Source organism: Pseudochaenichthys georgianus, chromosome 6, assembly GCF_902827115.2.
Source record: "Pseudochaenichthys georgianus chromosome 6, fPseGeo1.2, whole genome shotgun sequence".
In the NCBI taxonomy this organism is placed as follows: Eukaryota; Metazoa; Chordata; class Actinopteri; order Perciformes; family Channichthyidae; genus Pseudochaenichthys; species Pseudochaenichthys georgianus.
In genome coordinates this window covers 34,275,569-34,295,419 of record NC_047508.1, presented here as the reverse complement: position 1 = coordinate 34,295,419, position 19,851 = coordinate 34,275,569, and the positions used below count along the sequence as shown (strand labels likewise).

General features: G+C 40.6%; 1 protein-coding gene across 1 annotated transcript in view; it reads right to left on the bottom strand.

Moving 5' to 3' along the window:
• The window catches only part of LOC117447501 (PDZ domain-containing RING finger protein 4-like), a 122,135-nt gene extending 102,568 nt beyond the window's left edge, over positions 1 to 19,567 (bottom strand). Inside the window, exon 1 of the mRNA XM_034084209.1 lies at positions 18,958 to 19,567. Coding sequence (XP_033940100.1) covers positions 18,958 to 19,437 — 480 coding nt within the window. The 5' untranslated portion in view covers positions 19,438 to 19,567. The remainder of the gene's footprint in view (positions 1 to 18,957) is intronic.
• Between the last annotated feature and the right edge of the window lie 284 nt (positions 19,568 to 19,851).

Below are 19,851 nucleotides of genomic sequence, written 5' to 3'. Positions count from 1 at the left end.
TTATGTATTACTCCTGTACCTAACACCATCGAGTGGCAAACACCAGGAATGTTCAAAATGATGAAACATTTTAGTTGTGTAAGAGTCAACAAATGTTTCATTACAATAATCAGTATCAAGGAAAAGACAAAAGTATAACAATAACTATTAGGGATGTCCCGATCACCTTTTTTTGCTCCCGATCCGATTCCGATCATTTGATTTTGACAATCTGCCGATACCGATTTTTCCCGATCCGATCTGTATGCAATGCATTGAGAAAAAAAAGGTAACAGATAACGGCGATGAACGTACACGATGAATTCAGCTATCTTGGCTGTTTTTTGGCCTTTTCACTGTTCTGGGGCAGTTTCTCTTTCCTTTTGAAAGTCTCTGAAAGTGTTGGTTGTTTCAGTGCCGTTACCTGAGTGGCCGCTGTGTACTCGCCGTGTTGTTGTTGGTGTTTGTTTCTCAGGTAGCGGATTAGATTGGTCGTGTTGAACGTAGCTCTGTTCTTTCCACCACGCGGAACCTCTGCCTTGCAAACATTGCATCTGGCTGTTACACTGCCTTCGCTTTCAATTTTATAATACTTCCACACTCCTGACATTTTCTCTGTCCCGACTCCTGTGTCACCAGCTGAACGTAGCCTCTCGTTAGCTTACTGCTACTATTAGACACTGCGCCCACTCTGTTGCCAGATTTCAGAGGAATAAGCAACCAGGTCTGAAAACAAGCCCAAAGAAAGCAACACATACATGATGTTGTTTAATTTTAAACCAAAACTAAGTCCTCAAGATGACTTTAAGACGTGAACATGGTAATTTTTGTTTTGTAACATTAAATAATAATAAAAAAAATTATAAAAAAATAAAATAAAATAATTCCCGATCCCCGATTTTTTTTCTCCCGATTCCGATCTTTTGAAAATCACGTGATCGGCTCCGATCCCCGATCACGTGATCGGATCAGGACATCTCTAATAACTATACATATTGTTTAGTACTTGGGTGAATGAATTTGGGTATTTTAGCATTTGTAGACCATTAACATGCACACAAACCTATATAACACAGGAAAGGGAAAACCCCAAAAAGCATAATGGGGCTTCTTAGAGTGGATGCTGGAGCACACTTTAACTTTTGTGACAGCGGCGACTAACAATAGCATTATAATCACTTTCAAATTGGTTTGATAAACAATAGGAACACTGGCCAATGAAAATCCATTTGAGCAAGTCCTTGCTGGATGTGAATGTTGTACTGGGACAGTACTTTGGTCATCAAAACACAAGATAAGAACACAGAGTGTGAAAGTGTCAGCTAATGGAGCAACAGTGAATATTATCTCTGCACCCTTCTGTCGGTCCATTGACGAAGCTTAAAGAGTTTCAAATGTTTTATTATTTTTATTAGTTCTGGGAGTAATGGTTTCCGCCCATTCGTGACTTAATGCGTGTTCGTGATAATTAAAAGGCCACAGAGTTGCCTGCCTGAATACTCACACCATCACCGTCTTCCTTTGTGGCCTCTGCAGTCCTTTATTACAGCCAATCACACTGTGGGTGATTAGCTTTTAGCTGTTGCATGCGACCGGTCGTGGGGCCTGGAGCTTCAACTGGAGCCGGGACACTCTTACTGTCTTACTGACAGCAAGAAAGGAGATTAAAGGAGATAATAACTTGTCTCTCTTGTGAGACCTACATTTGAAGACGAGCTCTTCGCTCATCACGTCATCATACTTAAACATCAAACGCAAATCACAAGACAAAGCTAACTCTGCCATGGCTCGTTGGGTTGAAAGATGCATCGCAATTTCCTCCACAGACGCAGATTATGTTTAATGTTTCCTCATCTGCTGATGATCTTTCCGTGTGCGGCAGGTCCATTCTGAGCGGATAAATCATTACAACATCCCGAGAGATGTGTGTATACATCGCCGTGGTTTGAACAGTGTGCATTGTGACAGAAACATGTGCTGGGAGGATCATCGACAAGTTAGTCGAGTTAAAGACAAGAAAAGCGGTTACTTACACCTCATTCATTTACCAGGATGCTCTGCTCCAAGGCAGTGAGGCAAACCCCTCCCCCACCTTCTACAGTTGTATGGAAATGTATGAAAAATAGCCCTGGATTGGCCCAGACAGCAGCCATCCATCAGCAAAGTGACAGAGTCGCACCACTCTATTGTCCCCCACTCCGAGCGTGTGAATGAAGACGGTCAGATTTGGGATCAGATAACTCCAACCTCCCCAGGCTTTGACCCTAGGCACATCTATCAGTAGGCGTTACAGTATCTGATCATTAGACATCCTCCCCCCCTATGAGACATAATCTGAAAGTATATCAAAAAGCTGACCCAGTGGGCCCTTAGGAGAGCATTGCATCCCAGAGACAAGTACTCCTCACAGAGTAAACAGACTCATAAAATCCCCATAGAAGAGCCAATTATGCCAGGAACCTGACATCTCCCCGTCGTAAAATCTACAGGAGGCCGTAACTATCGGACAGCACGTGAAATACAGCCAGTTGTTATTGCCGCCCATTTGTGGCGATTAAAAGCCACCCCGGAGACCTGTGGTACCGGGTGTGGAGGGCATTCTGAATGCCTTGCCTCACCGTATGGCACAGCTCCGGGAGGCCTCCGAGGGGAGCTCCCTATGCCAAGCAATCCTCTCTGTGAATGCCTGATTTATCACCAGCCATCCACAGCTAATGTACCAGGCTCTCTGGCTCTCCTGGTTGGCGCACGTTGATAGAAGCCTGCTTTATTATTATCTGCACTGGCATCGAAGACTGAGCAGCCTGTATTATTCATAGGATCACCCACATTTCCTCATCCAAACACCAGATACATTATGCAGAGTGCAAATGCAAGTTTGATTTATGGCGTTTTGTTGAGTACAAACATACACTTTGATAAGATGGAAAGATCTTTAAAATAATGTAGATTCCTAATGCGGTGGAAAAAAGATAGAGGGCAAAACTGGAATAGAAATTGCATGAGTACGCGTTCAAAATGATGAATCACGCCGTTTCAGTCTTGCAAGGCACGACAAGTTCTCCGTCCACAGGCAGCTGACTCAAGACAAAGAGAATAGCAAATTATAGGATCGCTCAATATCATGTTCTGAATGAGGGTGAGGAATAAAGTCTTATTCTCCCCGCTGACGTCCTCATCTGCTACCGGCCTGGTGAATTTGATGTTACACAAAACAACACTGAATTATGGACAAAAAAGCTTTGTCTTCCCATTCTTTCAGCTCTAGCCAATTACACAGCCCTTAAAACAAATGAGAAGTAAAGCTGCCTTCAGCCACAGAGGGCCAACTACTCACTTTGATTAGCCACAGACTGCTAGCTGACATCGATTTCAAACCCTTTTCAATTGGCAAGAGGAAATTCTGTCATGTGTAGAGGGGAAGATGTTCTCGGAGAAGCCAGAGCATTACACAGGAAAGGAATCATGCATGTATTAAAATGCATACAATAATACTTTTTCTATGTTCTCTTTCCTTTGTGTAAAGCTCCATCTTGCACACACAAACTCATTATATTTGTCTTTCTTCATTACCCTATTTCCCTCTTTCTCTCCCACATATCCAGCCAACACACACATGTATACACACAGCTGAACACCTCAAATCACTCTCATCAGTGATCTGCTGGTGTTTGAGGCTCTGATGGTCCAAGGCTATTGATTTCACCGTGCAGCAGCACTCAGCGGTCATTTGCAGTGATGAGAGAAGACAATCGCAGCCAAATCGTCCCTGGCATTTATTAGGAAGCTTAGCGGAGGAAACAAACTAGTGAGTCTATTGAAACTTAATTAACAACTGGTGCTGGCTAATGGGGTAAACAACAGGCACGTCTGTCTTGGTTCTCCCAGCAGGTCAATCTTCCCAGGGAAAGCTGTTAAACAAGAGGAAATAAAACTATAAAGTGTTTTCTATCAATCTGTTCGGAAGTTAAGAACAGAGTTTTTCACAAGACCGCATATAATCTCCCTTATTGTGAAATATAAAGCTTGGTGTTTTGTTTTGTGAGTGCTACTGCACATGATCCACTAATGCACAGAACAGAAGCAGAGTGCATAGCTTAGATGAGCTACACAGGGAGCGAAGATGAGAGATGAGTGAGAGCCGAGCAGCACATCAGCACCGAAACCTTTCAAGCATCAGAGAGGTGCTGCTTGAAAGGGTTTCCTATACAGCGGAAACCAATAGCAAAGACACACCCTTCAGTACTTAGAAAGGTACATTTCAAGTAGGTTTATTTAAGGATATGTGATGTATTCTAATTACAAGTTTTTATCAATTCTCACAAAATAGATTTTACAAAGATGATTACTCTTTTTTCTACAGATCTTTAAGTCTTTATGCAACAATATATGCAATACAGTTTCCTAAATAAAGATGACCACAGTCAAAAATACCCTTTTGTGTTTCGTATGGGTCAAGAATACAAAAAAATTAAATAAAAAGTTATTACAAAAATTGAAATGTATAAGCTTGACCATGGAAATAGTATTTGACTAAACTGTCTGATCGAAGGTTATACTGAGGCTTTACAGAGCATCTGCCCTGCAACCAGCATATTTCAAAATATAAATAAAATATAAATAAACATGTTTAATATCAAACATGTTGTGCATACTGTATGGAGGCCACATCGACAGTAAAAAGGGCCAAAACACATCTATGAGAATCAAATACACACAGCTGTCAGATGTGCAGGAAAACACGTTCTTCTTATGACGCAATGTATTCCCATCGATCCTAATTAGTTTAACAAGTACAAATCAAAAGCAGTGCCAACATCTGGAGCAGGCTCAAAACAAACACTGGACTGCACACATGTGTACTTTCTGCCATCTGCTGGTGAGACAGAGCCATCACACTTACAGAAAGCATTTGGCTGTCGGATCACATTAGGTTAGAACTTAAGTAGTAGATCTCAAGTGAGTGCACAGGAGAATTATCCACCAGCAGCACACTTGCTTTACTTGGCTTCTACCTGATCTGCCAAACAAACGACACTTAACGGGGAACACATGACGTGCAGAAACAATGTGGTCCCAATCTGGAGGCAGAGATATCATCAGATGTAGTGAGAGATTGGCTGCGTTCTCTGTTGGCACAACCAGATGGAGGTCTGGTACCAACACCAGCACTGCGCCCTGAACGTGCTGACTCAACACCACCAGCTGCACTGTGGTCCAACAGATCTGGCTCTCTGTTGGCGGCAGTTACACAAACACACGCACACAAACGCATAAGCACACACGCAGATTTCTATCTGCCGTCTGCGCTACATGGTGGAGATCAATTAGCAGGAAATGAAGCGGAGAAAAACTGACGTATGTGCACAGCCCTGTGAAAACACATTGGAAATTCAAACTCATATCCAGGCTGCTGCACACATGTGCTCCTTAACTGATGAAAAAGCATGCAATCTTTGCAGCAATACCCCTTTTAAGGAAAACACTAACATTACTCTCGGGAAGCTCAAGAGCTAAAAGCGCAACTTTTGAGGAACCAGACTCATCAATTGCCTATATATGTTTTTCTTCTTCTTCTGCACGAAGAATTCCTGCAGTTTATCCTATTCAAACACTTGTGGCAGCAACACGCCAAGAAATGTAGCAAAGCACAGCCAGTACTAGTAAAAACAGTTTACGAGTAAGGAAATGCGTTTTATAGGATTTCTAAACTTAAGTAACACTCCCAATCTCTTCTTGTCATAAATACTGAACACTCTAAATAACGCTTTACGAGAAAACACCACAGTTATTGGAACTGTGATCAAATGTGACACGGTGACATGGCGGCAGCAGCGTGGTGCAGGAAGCCAGACAATGAGCTTCTACTAACCGGTATAAGAATATTACATCATCAATATAACAACAATATACTTGAGACTTGAAATTGAGTCCAACTTCTACTCTACTGTTGTAAGACTTGAAGACCTGATTTTAGACTTAAAAACTAAAATATTCAAGCCTCAAGGTTCAACCTGGTAGTCTCCTAAAGTACCGCTGAAAAATTATGAAATTCCCCAAAAACTATGATTTTATTAGCAAAACCAATTTAAATCAACGTCCACCTGCCCTGGAGCTTTTAAACACATCCCACAGTCCTCATCAGCAGCTTCAGTTTTATCAGTGATCATTGAATTGTGGGGGCTCAAAGATTTCCATGACGACTTATCCATGCAAAAGACTTGGTCACAGTTCAACCCAGTCTCACGGCATTTCGTGTTCACCAACACGATTTTTAATCTATTGATTCGTGTTCACCATCACGATTTGCCCCTTTTTTTCGTGTTGCACAGCACGATTTTAAAAGCAATGTATTTCTACTGGTAACGTGTTTCGTGCCTGCAGGCTGCAGCACGTCTTTTTCTCCGGTCGGGTCGTGGAAGACCGGAAGCTGTGTGGTTCATAAAAACATGTTCTTACTCAATATCAAGCCACAATTATTGCTTTTATTTTAAATCGTATAATTTCGGACTTTTGTTGCCGTCTGTGAGGAAAATAAATGGGGCTCAGAGCCTCAGGAGACTGAAATCTGTATTTTTAAATATTTTTTCCTTCTAATTTGTTGTTCTTTTCAAAATAACACACTGTTATTTACTCACCAATAACACACAATTATCCTTACTTTTATTTATTGGTTTAATTCCATAATATCGGGCTTTTTTGGTGTCCGTCAGGAACTGAATTTCAAAATAAAAATAACCGGAAACAGACGTAGGCCTATAAGGGACATTTCGAGCATCATTGCGATTGTCAACATTTCTGAGTTTAGGATGGCCGAAGACACTACACTACCCATAATCCCCAGCTATCGTTTAGGACTACAGTTCCCGTAAGGTTACGCAGAGCGTCAAACAGCTGTGTGAAATGGAACGAAACCACGGCAGACTATCCAAAACTGGAATCGAACGCCCCCCCAGAACTACACATGCTGGCTATTGTGTTTCGCAAAATGTTCTATGGGACGTCTCTACTGAACGTTTTCGTTTTTCCCACAATTAGAAGTTGCCATTATTAAACACAAAACACAAAACATATAATTAATACATGGGTGAAAATCACTTGTGTCCATAATGCGCAGCATTATATTAATGCCATACATGACAGCTCATTGCTACTTTGTAATTCTACTCCACTACAATTCAGAGGTTAACCTGGTATTTTTACTCCACTGCATTTATTTGAGTTATTTTGCAGATTCTGATTAATTATGTGAAATATAAACAACCCTTAAATCAGACTTTAGTTACACCTGAGTAAAATTCAGGTAAGGTGATTGTCAAGTGCCAACAACCAGCAGAGATATTTGATAGTTGGTGCTTGAGAAGACTAAACATGTATCTGCAATTGACATGAATGGAAACAAGTAATAAAGTGTATTCATTACTTGTTATTCTCTACTAATATTTAATAAAGACTGTATATTATGGCTATTTTGCACATCCCTTTCAAGATTTTCAAAGGTTTATTGACATATCATACACAACTACGGTGTAGTTATGCAATGAATGAAAAACTTGGGTCACAGGTTCCTCAACAGTGCATTACAAGACATCTATCAATATGTGTGTACCTCCACCATTAAACTGTCATATTCTGCACATTTCTTATTCTATCTACATACATAAGAGTATAATTAATGTGTATAATATCAGTTAAAATAAGTGCTTCAACATAGTTAACATTGCAGGAAAGCAATATATTAGACGTTAATTACTTTGTCAGGCTTAATATTTAATATTTAATGTTTAAATAAAGGTTAATCCGTTTTTCTGTTTTGCACCTCCTCCTATTAATATCTTTGTACATCCTGCACTAAACTGTTTTATTGTAGAGATCACTTATAGTATCTTCTTGATTTTTTATATTCTATATTTCTATATTTATACTTTCCCCCTATGAAAGTATGTACTCTTAATATATCAAATATAACACAATAATTCAATAACGTGCTTTAACCACTAGGAGGTGCACACAAGGTACACACAGCCATAATAACTTTGTATTATTAGTGTGTATGTACAACATCTGAAGATGTATAGTTTTATGCATGCTTTCACATCATTTTACAGCATATTGCTATACTATTTCAGACTCAGTATTTACATTCTTACATTCAAAGAAAATCAGTAATATCTTTGAAAACTACAGTCCTTTTCTATCAGCTGTGCACCGTTATGGTGTAAATATAACCTATCTATGAATTAGATCAAATGTAAAAGTCAGCCGAATTAGTGTTGATACTGCAAGGAGACGTATTGTGTGAAGAGAAATTGAAGATGTTGTTTAATTGTTGATATATTTATGATCCACGTCAAGTATTCAGTTTCGGCGCCATTTCTTCCAGTTCTTCCAAAGGTCTTCTCATCAGGGCTCTCTAAATAAAGAACTACGGCAGATCTGTAATATGTAATGCAGCCGAACCGTGTATTACAATGCCGTTATGTGATGACTTTCAAAGAGAAAAGCGAGAGCACTCGGAATTAAGTATTATTTTATACTTTTAAAATGTTTTCCGGATTTCATATAATATAAACACCAAATCCCAGCATGCATTGCGGCTAACACATCCAATCAGCGAGCTTAAAACCATAGCTGAGGATCTTGGGTAATCGCTGTTTCCGGTTATATTTATTTTGAAATTCAGTTCCTGACGGACGCCAAAAAAGCCCGATATTATGGAATTAAACCAATAAATAAAAGCAAGGATAATTGTGAGTTATTGGTGAGTAAATAACAGTGTGTTATTTTGAAAAGAATAACAAATTAGAAGGAAAAAAAGATTGAAAAAATACAGATTTCAGTATCCTGAGGCTCTGAGCCCCATTTATTTTCCTCACAGACGGCAACAAAAGTCCAAAATTATACGATTTAAAATAAAAGCAATAACTGTGGCTTGATATTGAGTAAGAACATGTTTTTATGAACCACACAGCTTCCGGTCTTCCACGACCCGACCGGAGAAAAAGACGTGCTGCAGCCTGCAGGCACGAAACACGTTACCAGTAGAAATACATTGCTTTTAAAATCGTGCTGTGCAACACGAAAAAAAGGGGCAAATCGTGATGGTGAACACGAATCAATAGATTAAAAATCGTGTTGGTGTACACGAAATGCCGTGAGACTGGGTTGAACTGTTACATGAAAAGAAAAAAATGTGACACAGCTTTGAAGGAAGAATATTTCTGTTTAAGGACCTGAAAGATCTGCGTTTGACTGAAAAAGGTTTTTTCCTCATGACTTTTTCATGAGGAAACTTGCTAATACTAGATTTGAGAATTGACTTACTGTAAGTGCCTGAATAAGCCTATATTATCATCTTAGAGACTATAAATACTGTAGATAATAAAGTCAATGGTAATAAAATGACTATCATTTCATTGACTCGCATCATTCCTACAATTTCAATTATCTAGACTGAAAAGTTTATTATGTTTATTTGAAACATTGACTTTTCTTCCAAGTTATTTGAACTATTATAATTAAAACTCAGCTCTCTCTGAATATTCATACTCTATAATTCCCTGCAAACCCATGAAGCTAATTAAAAAACACATCCATCCGAGCCTCTACTGGATTGAATTGAGATTCCAGAAATAACACGAAGCCGCTGATTGGAAAGGAATTAAACAGCGCTATCCGGCTGCTAAAATAATACACTGACACTTATGCTAACTAGTTCCTAAGCGGTCACGCTACAACAGGCTCTGTGGTTATCACAGGAATACTCCACTCATTCATTGTGATGGGGAAGACTTGAGATTTAATGTTCAAAAATGTTATTGTGGATTAATGGGATGAGTCTATAAATAAAAGGGACACGATTATTGTTCACAAGTTAGTGTTTCTGGCAGAGGAAGCCTGTTTTTATGAGGAAAAAATTAAAAGATGGCGGTGTTAAAAGTATTTACCTTTGATGAAAATGAATTGAAATATATCTTAATTTCCCATTGTTTTAATTAGATGCTGTACTAACATGCATAGTGCCCAGAGGATGAATCGCAATGATTTAGGTGATTCCTGGACTTATTGCCACCATGAGGTTCAAATCTGTAATTGGGAGTCTTGAATCGAGGCCATCACATTTGGTAAACAAAATAATATATTGCCCTCAGGGTTTGTTTCTAAAGCAACAATAGTATAGTGATCCTTTCACTCTTCATCCCATACAAGTTGTAATCTTATAACATCCCCATCAGCCTCAACGGTACTGTTATTTCTATTTAGCAAATGTTAAATGCTAAACCAAGAGGAAAAACATGCTATAGTCCAACATCCCCTTGTTAGCATCCTCTCACTCTGACCATGATAATTACAAAACTGTAAACCAGGCAATACTTAGCCATTTCTTTTTTAAATACATTTTTGGAAAACTCTCATTCTACCTTTATCTCAGTTATCGCTGTTACATTTCCAGAGAAAGAGTGAAATGGCTGAAGATAGATTACAGCAAAGATATCTAGCAATTGGGGGTAAAACATAAACTAAACTCTTTGCCTGTAAACTACACCACAACTAAAAATAGATACAATACAATGAACACAGTATCACAAATCACAACATCGTGATCCAGTATTTCAATGTTTGCTTACACCCTTAGATAGTGCCATATGCTTCGGCTTATGAAAGCATGTCATGTAATACCTTGCTGTAAACTGTTTTTTATATAAAAGCTGTACCAAGGAAAAGCTGTTTAGAGTCTGGAAACGTTACAAAGAGAGGAACAAAATATTCTTCAACCTTTTTCATAGCTGTGTGGACCAAAACAAAGTCCTCCTTTGTACTGCGATGGAGGCAGTAATCAAAGATGGATATCTTTAACTCCAGATGGAGGAAACCAAACGATCTGCATGGCTACAGTAAATACCAATATTGAGTCACTGATAAACCATAGCCATGTCTGCCGAAATCCACCTGTGCACGTTTGCAGCATTGTGTGGTGTGCATCCATCTAGATCTAACACAACATGTCTGTCTGATTCCTTCCACTCAACAATGCCCGACACAGGCGAGTGTTGGCCTTCAAGATGAAATGAGAGCGAGGATTGAAAGGGGTAGGCTTGTTTTGATCCCTCGTCTTGGCAGGTGCACAGTGCCGTGCCAGTGTTTGCTAATACCCTGGACGCACCTGGCATATTACACAAGCTTATCCCTCTCCTCAACACCTCCCTAATGTTCTGCACCAGTCTCCCAATGTACAGTTGTGTCCCAGACTGTATGGCAGCCTCTGCCTAGATGTAATTAAGTCCTAATCCTCCTGTCGACAAAAGCAGAGGCAGCCTTAATTCAGTTTGCAGATGAATGTGCAGCAAATACAGTGTGCAGCCTGGTGCTTTGATGATACTGCACTTCCAGGGAAAGGCCAAAGGTAATGTCACGGTCTTCTCTGGCAAAGGCTGGGATGTGTAGTCCAAGATGATCCATAGAGGCATTTTAATCTCTGCAGATTATCTGTAATGAATTCAACAGTGTGAGGCCCCAGTTTCTTTATGGGTTCAGGCTTAACTGACAATAGATGAGCGGACAGCTCAGAGCTGGCTGCTCCTCCAAGCTGTTTTATACCTGGGGACCACAACTGATGAAAGTCTTTCATTCAAAACAAAGCTTTGTTATTTTTCATTTATTTAATGGTTTATTTGAACAGGGACAATACACATTAATGAACACTTTAAACACATAATGCTTCAAATGTAAATATGCCGGATTTTAGCTTTGAGCTCATTTCCTTCTGCAGTCCCTCACATACAACATATAAGAACATGACATGTATATACATAGCAAAAATAAATACATGATATGCAGAATGAGCAAGAGAAGCATATACAAGTATTAATGATATGGTAATACAATATATCAGCTGCGACATATAAAGTGCAGGAGAAGATAAAAGAGATACATAAAGTGCGAGAGGAGATACCCCTGTGTTATTAGAGTGCCGGTGATGGCACGTCCGTTTGTTTCTCAACCATTCTTTGAGTTGACCTTTAAAACTATTGAGAGTGGGAAAAGTTGTGAATAATGTTGTTTTTGTACAAAATAACAAGGGGTCATTTGTATTCAAATCAAACAAAATATGTATATAGCCCAGTATCACAATTACACATTTGTTTCAGGGGGCTTTAACAGTGTGTACAGCCAACAGCACCCTGTGTCCTGAGCCCCTTACAGAGGACAATGGTACACTCCACAATAATGGGGAAAATACAGCTTCTTTATGTAGGATTTGGACATTTCAGACTTTGGTGACAAGTGGCTGAAGACCAATCCATCGGAAAAGTAACCCAACACAGTAAGAGCACACATTGACAGCAGACCTCCGCGAAGGTAAAATAGCCCCATCTCCAAACGTTAATGAAAGCATTTTCGGTTCAAATGTGGAATTTTGGTGCGGCAAATTAGACTATGGCGGCCTGCCACAGTTAGGTCACTAATACGACTAATTGTTGCTGTCCAACATTCAATTGTAACCGAATAAATGCATTTGTTATATCAAAGTCTGTTTGGTTACCTGTATGTTTCTTTGTGTTGAATATTCCTTTTTTTAATTCAATACAACTAATAACTCTGACAGAATAACATCTGGTGAGAGAGCGCTGTATCCAAGCTTTCCCAGAGTAAAGTCCAGCCACAAGTGTGTGTGTGTGTGTGTGTGTGTGTGTGTGTGTGTGTGTGTGTGTGTGTGTGTGTGTGTGTGTGTGTGTGTGTGTGTGTGTGTGTGTGTGTGTGTGTGTGTGTGTGTGTGTGTGTGTGTGTGTGTGTGTGTGTGTGTGTGTGTGTGTGTGTGTGTGTGTGTGTGTGTGTGCAGCTGTATACTTGCTGACTCAACGCGTTCACTGTAACTTCCCTGTAGCAGCTGTAGGTTTAGCCACATGTTTATCACGACTAGAGGACAATCAGCAGGTCCGTGTGAGTTCAAAAGGCATCAGGTCATTGACTAACCAAACCCCCCCAGTGGTGGATAAGATGGGAACAAAGGGGGCGACTGAATTCAGATTGGACCGCAGATGTTTGGTTGGTGAATCAACTTCACGACAAGACATTTTCTCACCACCCTTGGAGACAGAAGAGAGAGTATGGTCGCACGAGAGCTTGAGCACAGTGGATCTTCATGACATCAGTCTTAAGTTGAGCAGAGGGGTTACATCAGGGGGTATTGTAACACTTACTACGTAGGCAAATTCTGTTGAAGCGAAAGTTTAGCTGAGCAGAAATGTGCTATAATGTGGTTACTGTTCTCCGGGATGGATGTAATGCAATTACATACTTTTTCAACTGTTTACAATAGGTTTGTGTCTTTGAATGGTATACATCTTTTACAAATCATCTGTACATACCTGTATTAACGTATATCTTGTGCCTGAGTATAAATAAGAAGTTCCATGTACACAGAGGTATCCCTTTAAATACCACATATATAACTGACCTGGAAAGTTCATCCGTTTCTATCCAGCCTTCCAGTTTACAGCCTCTAGGCTTTTTTCCAGATGTTGGTTGAACAATCCTGAACTCAAGGTTTATTTTACAGAAAAGTCAGTCGTCCTACTCCTGATGAATAACACCCGTCACTAAGTGTTTCCTGCTGTACTGTACATGTGCACCTGAGAGCGCAGCTACAGTACAGGACTGAGCGGCAACACATGAACATCTGCTTAAATCTTGTTAGTGGAAAATAAACTGCAGAGAAAGTGTCTGCAGATACAGAGGAAAAGTGTCATTGTTGAATTGCGGTGCGCCGTACTGATTTCTAAAATATCATCAAGCTCATTTATATAAATCAGGTAAGAAACACCTCAACAAAAACTCATTATTAAAGCTTCACAGAGTAATATGTTCTGCTGGCCGCCGTGTTAATATAAGCAGGCTGCTTCTAATACACACAGATGCACACAAAGGGGCTTCTATGTAAGCCAGCTGTATATTTCTATCGCAGATGATTTCATTTATTGCATTGTATGAAGAACAGTAACAAAATCAAACCGTTTATCTGAGTTCAGGTCACGATGATTTACTCTCCAACCTCCGTAGACCAAACTAACCAACATCCCTCTGACACTCAATAGAGGTCTTTGAGCACGAAGGGGCACATTTAGTGGAAACAGTTTTATGTTCACACATCTTGCCTAACACGACAGACCTGTTGCTTGAGTAAATACATGCAAACAAACACAAACAGAACGTCCAAACCCACAAAAGGTGCACGATTTACTCTCAGGCCACTGCTGTTGGTCTGTCCAAATCCACAACCCTGGACTCTGGAATATCCTAATCTGAATATCTGCCTTATTAGCAAACACACACACACTTGCCAGGAGCTTTGGAACAACATCTCCTTTGCCAAAGCAACACCTGCGAAACCTAAACACATTCCTCTAAAATATGCATGAGATAAGCAGGAGTAAGACATTAAACAAGAACCGTAAATGCTGCTAAAGAGGCATTGAATAATTAAGTGCTTATCTTAAGCAGATGTATCTTCAATCTAAATGAATGCAAAATTGGTGTGTGTTAAATTGGAGAGGAAATGTGGAGCAGGGCGGTCCCTTTCTCACAAGCAAAGGATAAACAACCGCAGTGTAAATTCTAGGCACGAAGTCCAAAAGAGAGCAGGACAGGTAGAGAAAACCCCTCCAGCGGGCTTTACATGCCGCTGTAGAAAAAGACTGTTCAATGACTCAATTTACAAATCCACCATTTTCTTGATCCGTCAGCTGTGAGGGAAACAGACAGCGAGCAGTAAAGCAATGACTTTATGCTATTTATTCTGAATACAGGCGTTCTTTTCCATTTTCAGCAAAGAGCTTCGGGGAATTGGAGCACACGGAGACCATAAAATAGTCTAGAAAAGCAGTAAAAAGATGTTCACGACTGTGCGCCCAACTGATTTGACCATTAGACATCTGCCTTGGTTTGCAGCAACATGTAAAAAGGATATTCTTCCGTACCTCTCAAGACGTCACATTTGATGTTATCCCCCCCCCAACCACCCAACCACAATGAGAAAAAGATATTCACTTGTTTTTATCATTATTTTTGGAGCTCAGTCGAAATCAAATCAACTGACATAAAGCAGAGGTCATAAATCCATCTTTTCTCTTGTGGCAAAGCAATCTTCTCGTGTCATCTTTTGTTATGGAAGCAAACAAACTGGCCTGCTCTCGTCCCCGCCTGTCACGCAAGATAGGATTTTGATGAGACTGATACTCGAGTTGTCTAGTACCGGCTCCTTCCCTACCTTAACCCTTCCACTTTCTTTCTTTTAATCTGAACAAGAATAAGAAGAAACCATACTCTTACACGCAGCCAGGTGAAAAGGCCTGTGTTTCTGTAATCAGCAATGACTGTTGCTGTTCGCAGGCACAGTTCGGGTCAACCAAGTAGATGTTTACTGTGCAGTAGACACTTTCCACAGCTTTCAAAGTATCCAATTCCTTAGTTTCCAAATTGACTTCATCTTGGGGATTTCTTGGAGGAGTGGGACTGTTCCACCCCACCTCTGGTTTCATTGTGTATTCTTCTGGTTTTAAACACACACAGGCAAATGACATGGACCAATGAAGATGACTGTATGTTTTTGCAGTGGTGAGTAATCCTGTTGCCGTTTCAATGCTGCGTCTTGCTTCCATTATCCCATTTCAACAAAGCAGAACAGGCTGACTCACACACAGCCGGCGACTGCATTCACCGTCAGCCCAGCGAACAGATCAGCTGGATCTGAATCAGCACATCTCTGAAGTGCATGGGAAAATGTGCTGGAAATCGCATTAAATTGCAGTCTTACTGGCAGCCCACTGCTATCTCAGTCTCTGTTTTCTCTAGCTTTCCTTCCTAGGATCAACAAGCGGTTTCCTACAGCAGCAGGATCATTGACAATGAAGAACCACTGGCATCTGTTGAGGTGCTTATGTGCTGGAGCTACTTCACAAAAAGAGATAAATATCAAATAGAAGAAACGTGAAAAGATTAAGCAAGGGGTAACTCAATTAATTTAGCTGACAAGCCATTTCACGTTTGGTTCGCTAAACCTGATCGCTGTGCATCAATTGTCAAATCAAAGTTTAGCAACTGTAACCTGACATGGCAAAAACACCTATTCAGAACTGGCACAGCTGTGTGGAATATAGTATTCCCAACGGTGTTGAAGCAGGTCCTGGAAGCTCGAGTAATACATCAGCAGCTCTGTCCTGCTTTTTATTCAGGGAACCCAGACAAACTCAGAGTTACAATTTCCAATCCACATCCCAAAAAGCCATTTCAAAATGCATGCTATTAAAGAAATGGGACCAATTAGTGAGCATACAGAGTTATATAAAACTAAAAGTACAGTCTATTTTCTTATCATACTGGAGCATAACATGAGGGCTTATTAGCCACCCTTCAAAATAAGAACAAAGCCGCACCTCTATTTCCAAATCTTCTCTTTAGTATGTGAGGGTGCTGACCTGAATTGAGGGCCATTCTTTTCTCATTTGAAGTACATTCACTGCAAATAAATAAATAGGGTTTTATGTGACTCTTCTATCCTCTTTTCCTTTCTTTTATTCATATCAAAGATTGAAATTCTAAATGAATCACATTTTAAGCAATAGGTGGGATTTAGCAAGGAAAATGAATCGGCTCATAATGAGAGGCCTGCATAGAGTCTGAAATCAGTGAACCATCCTTTAAAAATGTAAGCTTTATTTTCCTTGTAACGCTGCATAAAGTACGGGCCTTACTACAATGGAAATATTGTCGGTAACTAACGTGTCCAATTAGGCTTTCCAACCACACAAAGGGACGATCCATAACTGCTACTGGGATGTTCACTAGGTAGTACCAAACTGTATTGTCTATGCAAGCAGAAAGCCCATCGCTTTTTCAACAACATGGATTTCCACAAAACAGTAAAAGTGTGTTTTATGAACTGCAACCCAGCTCTCTCAAGTATTTGAAAATCCATTTGGAAAGCAAAGGGAGAAAACACACAATGAGAAAACTATTAAAGACGCATTAGAGTGGTGAGTTTCAGAAAAAAGGAGCTGAAAACGCTTGCTGTGTTACTGGCCAGCCCTGGCAGAGGATGCTGAACAGTTTTCCACATTAATCAAAAGACAGTCTGTCACACTCACAGCATGCTGTAGGCAATTAGAGAGATACTTTATATCACCATCACCTCGATTAAACCGGGCCACCGCCAGCAGCCGCCCAAACCCAACAGAGGCTCCGGCTGGAGGGTTAATATATAATAACACAAACTTTTTGTGAGCTTACTGAAATAAGAGCTATTATTAGATTTGGCAGCCACGGGGAGAGGTTTAATGAATTATTCCCAGCTATAATAAAGATTGAGAAGAAGTGAGAAACTGTTTCCATGCAGTTCAGCCCATCAATGACAGACACTAAACACATTAGGCAAAAGCACAGAAGCAAACAAGCGCTGATTAACATTCAATACAAGCTGTTAACACCAAACGGGAGGGGATGTTTTATTTACTCGCCGTGCTACAGCAAGTATCCCATTAGATCTGAAGGCTTTTCTAAAAGCACCTCGAGAAAATGTTCTCACTCAAAGTATTTGATTTAAACGTTAAGTCTTTTGTTATTATTGAATTATAGCTTCTGATTTTTATCCTGGGAATATTTGGTATTCTTTGCAAGGACTGGACTTCAGTTCAAAGTGAAATGTGATAAGGTGTTCTGACCTCAAACTTTCAAAACAAGGTAGGACACTAACCAGACAATGACATTGGATCAGCTGTGACCCGAAGAAAAGGACAAAGACCCCTTTAGAAGGATTTCTTAGGTCACAAGATGGCCAAAACAAGGTCAAATCTAGGACATGAACACCACAGAAGCTATACACGTGGCACTGGTGATTACAATTGCATACAGGCTAATATAGATGAAACTCCTCTTCCAATTTCTCCAAACACACTCTGGCTTTGAGAAAAGGGACCCCACCAAATGACAAACAGAAGTGTGTGAGGAGGGATTATGTTCTGCTGTCTTCAGTCAGAGTTTTCTATCACTCCATACCATTTACTGTGAGCCCAGAGTCAACATTTACACTAAGTATTGTCTGGCAGCAGCAGGCCTGAGCTGTGGCTGCAGGTGAGACAAAGGAGGAAGAAGCAAACTCCTGGATCACAAGAAGCTGCTTTTAAAAACACCTATTCTTATATCAACACATTTAGAAGTGTCTCAGTGGGGATCAACAGTGATACTGACAGATAAAGTTAAAAGCATATGCTGCTTCTGGACATTTTTAGATAAGCACAACCAAACGTGTGTTCTAAAAGTGTTTGAATAAGCCATGCAGTATAAGTCAGTGTTTCCAGCAGTCAGTAAAGGTTTGCTTGTTTTACCTCGGGTGCTTTAAGCTGCTCCGGAGACTTTCCCTCTTTATCTGAAATCTTGTTTTGAATGTCAGCAGTTGTCCTCGCATCCCTCTAAATCAGCCAACAAACAAAGACTTGTGTTCGAGTTAACAACATGTTCAGATGAGGGAGAAGTACTCTAGTAGAGCTGCCAGATTGTAGGAATATTTACGAGTAAAAGTCCTTTATTCAAAATGTTACTCGAGTAAAATTATAAAAGTAGTACCAACAAAGTATACTTAAAGTGTTTATCAAAGCTGGTGAAGGTGCAGCTAACTTTATTTACTTTGTAAGCTGCAGGATAGCTTGTAAACGTTACTTCATTGGGTAACTAAAGTCATTTTTAAAGTGTGGTTTATATTTCACATCATTCATGTAGAGGAGTAAAAGTACACTATTTACCTTGTTACCTGTAATTGTAGTGGGGTACAAGTACAGCAGTGGCAAACAATTTAATTACTCAATTAAAAAACCCTCAAGTCCCTCAAAATTGTACTTAACTGCAGTACTGTTGAGTAAAGGTACTCATTTACTTTACACCACTGGCATGAACACATCATATGACCACCCCCCCCCCCCCTCTCACCTGGCAGTAGCCGGTGAGCTGCTCCGCCAGGCTGTGGATGTGCAGCATGTACTGGTGCCGTCTCCGCTGGTGCTGCAGAGCAGAGAGCTGGGCCTCGGTCTGCAGAGCTGTCACCTGGGCCAGCAGGCTCTGCTCCCTGCGGTTCCACCTGAGCCTCTGCATCCGGGTTTCATGCTCCAAAGTGGCGCTTCTTTCCTCCAGCGCCTCGGTGACGGTGCGCAGCGCCTCCACACAGCAGTGCTGCCCGGAGCTCATGTCCTCACCGGAGAGCCGCAGCCCGCATCCTCTCTGACAAACACCTCTACCCGCCTGCAGCTCTGTTTGCGACTCCATCAGGCCTCGGTTTAAAACTTGACAGGTTGGCTCCTTTTCCGCGCGAGCAGTCGGGCAGTCAGCGCACATAGTTTGCGCAATGCGCGGATAACTTTCCTGGGCAGTACAATGAGTTAGGAGAAAGTTATTTAACAAGTCTGGACACATGAAAGCGTAACAGCACTAAAAAGTTTGACCGGTCTGCGCAGCTCACGCGGGGCTGAGGGGCTGCGCCACTCCTGACGCGACATCAGATGAGATGTGAAGTCTGACTGAGGAGAAAACTTCAGACTGCTGACTCACTTGTGCACTCTGCTCAGGGTCAATGCGATTTTCCTGCATTTCACACACCCAATTTGATATATCTGACTTTATTTTCACGCCTTAAGTAAAAACATCTTTAAAATGTGGTTTTATTGTGAAGTTTGATTTAGTTTTGTGCGGTTTTAAATGGTGAGCAGCTGCTGTGCACTTGATGTGTGTTATAGATCCTCACCAGCAGAGGCCGCTCTTTCTTTCTCATTCTGTCAAATAGTTAGTTATTGGAAACATGATCTCAAAACTGGATGGAAAAGAGTTATT